The 10096-nt window shown below is 39.1% G+C and overlaps 1 protein-coding gene across 4 annotated transcripts; it reads right to left on the bottom strand.

Annotated features, from left to right (window-relative positions):
* Window positions 1–3035: 3035 nt before the first annotated feature.
* On the bottom strand, window positions 3036–9689 carry LOC119783648 (zinc finger protein 271-like). Of its 4 annotated transcripts, XM_038285270.1 has the most exons (6): window positions 9631–9689; window positions 9393–9545; window positions 8159–8266; window positions 7897–7946; window positions 6777–6842; window positions 3036–6648 (listed from the first exon to the last, which is right to left on the bottom strand). In XM_038285270.1, exon 6 carries the CDS (start codon window positions 6534–6536, stop codon window positions 3306–3308), a length of 3231 nt encoding a protein of 1076 aa, XP_038141198.1. In that variant the 5' UTR covers window positions 6537–6648; window positions 6777–6842; window positions 7897–7946; window positions 8159–8266; window positions 9393–9545; window positions 9631–9689; the 3' UTR covers window positions 3036–3305. The 4 variants fall into 4 exon arrangements, with proteins under 4 accessions (XP_038141198.1, XP_038141196.1, XP_038141197.1 ...); XM_038285268.1 differs by having other exon boundaries at window positions 3036–6647; window positions 9393–9680; XM_038285269.1 differs by lacking the exon at window positions 7897–7946 and having other exon boundaries at window positions 9393–9680.
* Between the last annotated feature and the right edge of the window lie 407 nt (window positions 9690–10096).

Here is a 10096-nt window from a genome sequence, read left to right as displayed (position 1 = left end):
GAACACAAAAAAAGAAGAAATATGAGACAGCTTGAATTTCAAAAAGGTATTATCCTTCTCACGCGCGTCAAGTCTTGTAGAGGCACAAGACACAGAGATAGTGACTTATATGCAAAAGGTGTGCAGGTACTTTGTTATATGATGTCAACCAACTGTGGAGACGGTTCTCCACAGGAGCCACCATGGGCCCCTGATGTAAAGACATAATACTAAAATAATGTATGAATAAATATGTACAGGCACGGAAACCCAATATGATAGGTCCCTGGGAACTGTTTTACTTTTTTTTTATTAAGCTTTATTTTAAAGATGGAAATTGAGACTGATGGATTGTTGCACTTTTAGCTTAAGTCATATAGAGATGTGATCATGGTTTCATCTGCTAAATCTGATGTTTCCAGACTAGCAAATGGATCTTTAGTTCACTTATTGTTTCAAGCAATGAACCATCACCCTATTTAATAATACATTTTTTGTTTAATTCTGGTTCATTAACCTCATTCTAGTTTTTTAATTACCTGATGTAGCTTGCCACCATCAGTGTGTGAGTGTGTGTGTGAATGGGTGAATGAATGAATATAGTGTAAAGCACTTTGGTCAAGTCTCCTGACTTGAAAAAGCGCTATGTAAGTACAGGCCATTTACCATTTATAGTAACCTGCTTGTGAGGAAAATACTTTTGCATGGTACCTGCCTCAAACTGGCTCTGATACTTTCCCTACTTACAGTGGGGTAGGGGGCAGCTCATGCAGGTGAAAAGGTTTTATGACTTTATTTAACTGAAACAGCTTAGATGGCAAACTTTTACATCTCCAAACTGTCTCTATCATACACCACTGAGTGCTCACTGCTCTTAGCACGCTCTTAGCAGCAAGACATTATATATATATATATATATATATATATATATATATATATATATACATACAGATATTTTATTATCTGTGTACTTTTTTTTATCGTATTTTATGTTTTTATCTTTGCTATCTGGCAGGTGAATTTCCCCTATAGGGATTAATAAAGTATCATCTATCTATCTATCTATCTATCTATCTATCTATCTATCTATCTATCTATCTATCTATCTATCTATCTATCTATCTATAAATGGCAGCATGCAGAGCACTAGCTAGGAAACATCTCTATAAGAATTGGAAAATCCCACAGATTTTTTATTATCTTCCAAATAGTGGTGGGTTTTGTTTTTTGTTTTTCCTAAATGTAAATTTTAAATGTCATTTTAACCTTTTAGATGTGTCTTTAATAATACTGAACAGCATTTCACTGTATCTTTTGTTTGAAGATCATCCTATCAGTTGCTTGGTCTAATTTATCATCAAATTGCAGCTGATTTTGTTTATATTTATACTATAGTTTAATATTTTCTGTGAAAATTACTAATTTACTAATAACCAAGCAACACTGGTTCTGCTCAAATAGATTTTACATTAGCTTTAGAAAACAACGTGTCATTGCAATGAACACAATTGTACAGAAGGCTCCCTCTGGTGCATTTTATGAATAAAACAGGCTGGCAGTATTTGAAAACTTCCATAAAATATATTTATCAGAAAATAATTGTAATTTCAGGTATAATCCTTATCCTTATCTTTTCTGTACATTTAGTTTTATCCTATATATATATATATATATATATATGAATTGTATTAATTTACAATTCAGCATATATATTATTTTAAGCACAAACACATTATAACCAGTGTATGACTTTACGAATAGAAATTGTCAAGACAAATATTAGGTGATACTTTGTTCCACAGCAATGAGCACAGCGCCCACATGTGGACAGTTTGTATGTTGACACTAAAACTCTGCACAGCGGATGATAAACCATCTCTCACATTGGAGAAATTTACCTCCGCCTTTAACCCATCCCCTTGGCGAGCAGTGGGCTGCCATCATAGGGTAACCTATGATAGGGTAACCTATGATGGCAGCCCACTACTAGGCCACCGCTCCCACTCACACATCTGGTAATTAAAATGTCTTTTCCTATTCAATAAATGACCCCGTTTTAGTGAATTTCAGTTTTCTTAACGGTGAAATGTTATTTTGTCTCAGTGGCAAACAAATCGTCTTATTTTGGAAACTGAAGACAGATTCATGTAGGGTGAATTAACAGTTTTATTTCTATGGCACGAGTTAAACAGTAAAACATACAAATCACACAAGCAAATGAAAATACTGAGGAAAGCAACAATAGCATCAAATGTCAGGAAAAAAAACCAAACAAGAAATATGAGTTGAATTTGTATTCAGCGATTACCCACTCAGTGGCTCCAGTTACAGTTCCTTCCAGTTTGATCAATGTAGTGTTTAAGTAACTGCCACATGATAAGCCATTCCTATTAAACATACATAGCTTTTGCATGAAAAATAAGATTTTTTTTATTGTGACCCGCTCTAGAAATCAGCGACAAGTCCAAGTCAAATTTCATGTCTTCGAAGGAGAGATCTTAAATGACTGAAAGTAAACATTTTCTCATTAGAATCACTATTATCTATTGCACCTTTCACCCTGCAATTCTGTATGTATCATCACTAGGCCTAAATAAAACTATTCGCATGAAGATAAAATGATCTTCCTATCCTTTACAAACTTTTAACAGTTATCGTGTAATTATTTTTTTCCCATTTAATTTACTAGCCAATATTTGGCTAAAGGCTGATTGTTTTAAAAATTAATCAAATTAATAATATTCTCAATCCGAAATATTAAAAAAGCATTCATCATCCAAGAAAATACAAGACAAACCAATAATGATGAAATTCTGAGTAAATCAAAGTGGGTACCGGTGTTTAAACTTTTTAGAAGTTTCGTGTAACAAAGGACTTTGTCTTTAAAAATGTAAAAAATGTGTCTTGAGAATACAGGATGAAGAATTTCTTTATGCTCTCACATTGCAGGCACCATGACATCACTTTTATGTGTAATCTATAAGAACTTAAAAGCATTAGACAAACTTTGCATCTTGTTTGAAAAATAACACATTGTTCCAATATGATACTGATTGTGGTGTTCAACAGTCCAGAACTAGTAACTTATGTGACTATTTTCTTGTTTCAGAAAAAGAGGAAAGCAAGAATCAGGGCCCACATCCATCAGTCATTGCGTTTAACATCAGCTGCACAGACATACTGCGGTTACTGAAGACATGTGGGCGGTACATGTAGATTTTTGCATTTTCTAAAATATTATGATACAGTAAAACTAGCTATAGTTCTAATTGTATACCTACAAGCATGCAAAGCTGAATGTTTAGAAGGATCATTGTCCAGTTCTATCAGGTGCTCACTGGGTGGTATTTACTGATGTGTCGGTTTCTGTCCCCAGTTTGGGTAAAGGTTTGTCCACACTGAGGGCAAGAAAAGGGCCTCTCTCCAGTATGTGTCCTCATGTGAACGTTGAGCTTGTCCTTGCTAATGAAGCGTTTGCTGCAGCAGGTGCACGCATACGGTTTGTCTCCTGTGTGGTAGCGCTGGTGCATCTTCAGCTCCGTCAGGCGGCCGTATGTCCTGCCGCACTCGGGACACTCGTAGCTTGGTCGCTCGTCCATGTGCTGCCGGCTGTGCAGACGCAGGCCGCTGGAGGAGCTGAAGCTTTTGCTGCACTGCAGGCACTTGAAGGGTTTCTCCCCTGTGTGGATGAAGACGTGCAGCTTAAGGCTGGCCGCGGAGGGGAAACCGTTTCCACAGATGGAGCACAGGTGAGGCCTCTCGCCGGTGTGGATGCTGACGTGTCGCTCCAGCTTGTTCTTGTTCAGAAAGGTTTTCCCGCAGAAGGGACAGGTCTGTGGCTGTTCTCCCTCATGAGATATCATGTGTTCGGTCAGCTCTATCAAGGTGGAGTAAGCAAGGTCGCAACGCGTGCATGAATAAGGCCTCTCCCTCTTGAACTTTCTATGTTTAAGGCAGTGCTGCTCCAACTCCTCCTCCTGCTCAAAGGTTTCGATGCAGCAAGTGCACTGGTAGGGTCTTTCCAAGGTGTGAGTCCGCAGGTGATATTTAAAAGCTGTGAGCTTCAGAAACACGCCGTCGCAGTGTGGACATCTGGATTCTCGCCTGTCGTGGACCTGCGTGTGTCTCTTATAATGAGACAGTTTCATAAAGTGTTTCTGACATAATGAACAGAAATACTGATCATGTTGGTGGCCCTCCTCATGCTTCTTCAGGGCGTACTCCACTTTAAACTTCTTCCCACAAGTGCTGCAGGGAAAAGACTTCTGATGAACCTGCATGTGGGTCTCCAGCTCTTCTGCGCTACCAAAATTTTCATTGCATTTCGGACAAGTCCCGCTGCTTTCCTTTGCATGGTCCTCAAGGTGTTTGTTGAGATCTTCTGGAAAGTAAAAGATTTTCTTGCAGTCAGGGCACGTGTAATGATCAGAATTGGTCGCTTTGCGGTGCGACATGATGTGTCTCTTTAAATGATACTGGCGGCCAAACTCTTTGCCGCAGTCGCCGCAGGTGAGGCTTCGGGGGCCTGGCTCGACAGCTTTGTGTAGCTTTAGGTGCTTGTCCAGCACACCCTTATCTTTAAACTGCTTGTTACAGGAAAGACAGGTGAGACCAATGTGAGCGTGGCTTCTTTTGTGTACTTTTAGTTCAAGCCAAGTGGTGAAGCTCTTACCGCACTGAGGGCAGATGTACTGTCCAAGACCGTGTTGAATTCTCACATGACGTGTCATGTGATAGGACTGGCTAAACTTCTTACTGCAGACGGGGCAACCAAAAGGTTTTTCCTTTGTGTGTGTCCTCATGTGTCGAGCAAGTTTGTTTGGGCCTTTGAAGCGCCTCCCGACACAAATGGGACACGAGTTATCTTTTGTTTTCTTTAATTCACCTTGTTTAGAGGTTTCTTCAGAGACGACACTCTCTGTCAACCCAAGACTGTCAGTAGCTTCACAAGAGTCCGTGGAACCTTCGGACAAAGCTTCAGTTTTCACTTCAACTACCTGAGTTTGTTGATTGCTATGAGTGACTGGTTGAGGAGGTGAGCATTTGTGTGACTTGACGTGGCCTTGAAGCTCTTCGTTATTCAAGAATACTTCATGACATTCAGTACAATTCAGGATTTGCTCTTTGTGCGTCTTCTTGTGTTGAAATAACTCTGGAAGGCTTTCCAAGCTTAACCCGCATGTGGGGCACACATATGGGCCTGCGGCATGCTGGTTCTTCATGTGTCGGGTCATGTGGTAAGACTGACTGAATGTGAGATTGCAGAGCGAACACTTGAATGGTTTCTCCCCCGTGTGTGACCTCATGTGTCTGTTGAGCTTGTCTACACTCTTGAAATACCTGTTGATACACATGGGACAGCTAAGTCCCTTTCGTTTGCTCAAAAAAGGTACAAAATCTTCATCTCTGCTGTCGTCATTTTCTTCGGCGACGTCGCTTGATTGGTTGCTTCTTTCATCTTGTATCATTTGAGGTAAAGGGGGGCCATTATCATTATTCTCAGTGTTACCCTCTGCGGCCTGAGATCCACCTTCATAGTCACCATTGTCCATCCTATCATTGCTATGGACGTTCTGATTTGCAATTTCAGCTGGTTCGCTTTGGGGTTCAGTCTCAAGAGGTTTTGTTGTAATCTTTTCCTCGCCGCGCCGGGGTCTTCCTCTTTTTCGCTTTTGTTGGAGTTCAGTCACAAGTGGTTCTAATTTAACCCTTTTCTCCCCAATCCGAGGTCTTCCTCTTTTGGGCTTTTGCTGGGGCTCGCTCACAAGTGTCTCTAATGTCACTTTTTTCTCCCCACACTGGGGTCTTCCTCTTTTGCGCTTTTGTTGAGTTTCAATCACAGGTGCCTTTAGATTAAAAATGTTCTCCCCGAGCCGAGGTCTTCCTCTTCTGCGCTTATATTGAACAGGGAGCTCTAAATCCTCCCCAATGTCAACACTCACTTCATGAAAACCAAACGTCTGAGATTCACCTGAATGAGATTCAAACTCTTTAGCAATAGACAAGGCCTTAGCTAAGGTTAGTCGGTCCTTCCTCATCAGTAGCGTCTCTCTGAGCTGAAGATTGTTTGTTTTTTCAATCAGGTGTTTAAGCAGAAGGTTGTTCTTATTCTTTCCATACTGACAAGGTCTCAGCAGACTTTTCAGCACCGTGACAAACTCATCTACAGTCTCTCCTGGCATCTGAGCCCTTTGGTGGAACTTAAGGCGGTGTGCTTGAGTGGCATCATCAGAGCCAAAATGACTTGTTAGCTCGGAAATGGCGGCCTCATAAGTAGTGTGACTCCCGATTAGAGTTGTGAAAACGCGTTGTCCCTCTGGGCCCAGAAAGCTCTGTAGGAGCACCAGCTTACTGGAGTCCATTTCTTTTTCACCAAACGCTTGTGCGTAGTGTTCAAAAGCTTTAAGCCATTTTGGCCAGGGCATGGTGAGCTGACCCGGGGCCAGTAGGAAAGGTGGCAGTGGAGGAACGATCAGGTACAGAGGTTCTGGGCGTGGCTCTGTACACTGTTCCTCCTTTATGTCCTCCAAACCCAACTTTTCAGTACTGTCACACATTGTTCATTTAGGGGTTTAGCTTACAGGAGTTAAATAAAGCTCTTAAGTAAACTAATTAGGATCTGATGAACGAAGAGGTCCCCTTCCTTCTTCTGTTTCCCCCCCCCCCAAACTGTAAAATAGAAAAAAGAAAATATTTAGAAGATCTGTGTATTTCTACAGTTACCCTAAAACTATACATCTAATGGTAAAGGAAAAGTGTGTTTATGCACCAACTTTCTAACCACATTTAACATTTACCTCAGTTATCAGCAAAGATGGCTTCGTTATTAGTGGACCCCTGTTCTTCGTCTGAAGGGAAATAACCTAAAATTGAGAAGAAAAAAAAAATTAAATTAGTCCAAACCTTCTTCCCCAAAAAACATAGACAAACTTGCGTACGAGTTTACATTTTTTGATGAATTTGACCTAAATTAGCCAAATACTATGTGCAAGGAGAGGTTTAATGCAAAGCCCAACATAAGCACAACACAATACCTTTAGAAAATGGCATCCAAGCAGTATTTCAAGTACAACGTAAGACATTATAGTGTTTAGCTCAGTTACAAAGATACACACAAAGTATATTTACCAGTTTCAAAAGTTCAGTTGCACAGGATATTAGTGATGTCCTGATCTAATTTTGGTATCAGAAATGGTACCAATATCAGCCAAAAACCAAAATCTCTGAAATAAGCAAGCAAGAAACGCTTCTATTGAAAGCTTATGTAACCCTTTGACTAATAACATAGGAGTCGGTTGTTCTCCGACCTTTAGATGCTTACTGTTGGTCTTTAAGTAATATTTGTTCAAGTCTCTGCTAATATGCCACATTGCCAAAAAAAAAAAAAAAAAAGGGGACAATGCCAATATTGGTCATACTCAAATGCATACGGTGAGAAACTGCAAATAGAGCAATAAATAACTTATTATAATTACCAATTTTTCATAATCATGGAATAGGGCTTTCAATGCCTGTAATATATATCCTGCATAGGTTTAGGAGGTACAATCTTAAAGACAATACCACTATGGGTTTTCTATACCAAAGAAATAAGATGACATGTTGAGATGAAAATCAATGTTTGTCCCAGTATCTGGATAGATTACTCATTATCCTGAATGTATGAGATAAAACAGAACCAAAAAAATAAGCACTTCCATTTTTTTCACTAAATGTTAAAATTTCCTTTTAAAAGGTGAAGTATAATATGATTTTTAGTGAATGTTTATAATGTAAAGTAAGGACTTAAGAAAATAAAAGAATAATTTAATCCTTTACTGTTTTCAAAATTGTGAACATTTTTTAGGAGTTGTTGTTTAATGGTCATTTAAAGATTGTTTAACTCATCCCATACATGACGCTCTTTTAGAGACCTACCTCGAAGAAAGACTGCTGCACTTGGGTGCATAAGGACCATTAGCTTCCCTCTGCAGGAAGGAAAGACTTTATAACATCACTACTTTGAACAAATTAAGTAATCAGGTATTTACATTGCTGTCAACTGCACAGTTCATCCATTTTTATTGTGCTTAAAGTCTCTTTTTACATAACTATTACATGTACAATTTATACGTTTTTCAATTAAAATTTTAACTACAGTATTTGTTTTTTTTTATGTTGTTCTGAACTTTTCTCTTACCACAAAAAAAGCCTTAAATCAGAGGCGACCAAACTTTGATGTGTTACTCTGCTACTTTTCTTCAGGGCCCGCCATGATGGATTTTTAGGCTTTCTGAGCTGCCATCAACTAGGGGTGGAAAATAAATGAATATTAATACATATCATAAAATATATCTGATTAACTTCAATAAAAAATCTATCCAATACAATTTTCAATAATTACACTAAAGTCTGATCCAGAACCAGATGTTTTTCAGAGGAATACAGGCAAAGAAAAGGATTTAGCCTTTTAATCTCTCCCTGTCAAAATAAGCAAGGTTGGTAAAGTAGCGCTGACCTATCTTCAAAGGTCAAAGGTTAGGTTTAAATAGGCTCAGCTTTACAGGATAAATTCTGGCCTTTTCGCCTGGTCTTTATTTCCAATAGGGAAACAAAAAATTCAATAATTATTTATGCCCACTTATGTGAAAAGCTGATCTAGTGATAAGTTTTTCAGCCATTTCACACAGCTCTAGGTCTGACTAACTTAAGTGGATGATTAACAGGCTTTGAGAGCGCATGATAACAAGCTAAAAAAGGTTGAGATATGAATCATGGATGCTGGAGCAAAGATACAACCCTACATTAATTTAAGGACAGTGGGCTACAAGAGGACAAGGGTTAAAAACATTAACAAGGGGATAGATTTAATGAAAATGTATGAAAACATAGATAATAGATAGATAGAAATAGAGATACAGATAAATATAAATAGAGATAGATGATAGAGCTAGATGATAGATAGGTGATAGATAAATATAAAAAGATATATGGATGATAGATAGATGATAGATAAAAAGATAGATAGATAGATAGATAGATAGATAGATAGATAGATAGATAGATAGATAGATGTATCAATATCTATCTATCTATCTATGTCCAATTTTAAGTACTTTTTTAGCATATAGTTGATCCGGACAGAGAAGAAAACTATGACATCCTAGGCTTAAATCATAACTGTAATTCCTACGCGTGTATATTTTTTAACCCAGCTTCAAAAGGATCTGGACAAAAAGCCTGGGGGCCCTGTAAAAGAGAGAGAAAAAAAGCGCACGGACTGTGGCCCCGTAATCAGAAACACAACGGTTCATAGGCTGGTTACATCTGCTGTCCCCATCGAAAACACGACCGACTTAACTAACGACGAAGCTGCATCAGTTAAAACAAGAGCTACCCGATAATTAAAGAAGAAAAAGCAGGGGGGAACTCACCATACCAGAGATCGTCTGCTTGTGTGTGGGGGGGGCTAACAACTCACGACGTGTTCAGACAGGCACACCGTGCACCGCTACGGCTCCCAGCGGCTGCCGCTAGTTAGAGCTCGAAGCAGCGCTGCAGCTTTTCATTCGCAAAAAACACCAATACTGCAGAGTCAGGTGAAAAAGCGGAGCTGAAAGACAGACAGATTGGACAAAAATGGAGAAAATACGTCCGTTATGCCACCATTACCCCTTCCGGAGACCAGACGAGAACTTCTTCCTCTCATTCACCAGCGGCCCACAGCGACCCCTACTGGATGGAGAACACACCATGAAACTTTGGAAAGAGGACGACAAGACTCACAGAAAAAAGGCTAATTTTTCCAACCCTAACCCTCATTTAGCAATCCATTGTTAATACTGCATTTGGAAAATGCATTTTAAATCATATACCTAAATGTAGACTTAAAAATCACAATTTATTAATCTGATCATATAACTTATTTAATTTCCATTTCCTTTTTCAGCTTAAATGTTTAGATCCTTTTTACCATTGAATTTTCTCTCCATTTAGCTTTAGTGTGAACCTCCTGGTCCCTGGAGGTGGGGCTGGTGGTACAAGGGGCTGGCTGGCTCCCATTCATGCTGTTGCCTCTCATCCACCCACTCATATTTCAAATTTTCCACATCACACAATACATGGGTCTTTGGATGTG

This window comes from Cyprinodon tularosa, unplaced genomic scaffold (genome assembly GCF_016077235.1).
Source record: "Cyprinodon tularosa strain WSP-4 unplaced genomic scaffold, ASM1607723v1 ctg21, whole genome shotgun sequence".
Classification (NCBI taxonomy): Eukaryota; Metazoa; Chordata; class Actinopteri; order Cyprinodontiformes; family Cyprinodontidae; genus Cyprinodon; species Cyprinodon tularosa.
Note: the sequence above shows the minus strand (reverse complement) of the source record. Positions and strands in the feature narration are given on the sequence as shown.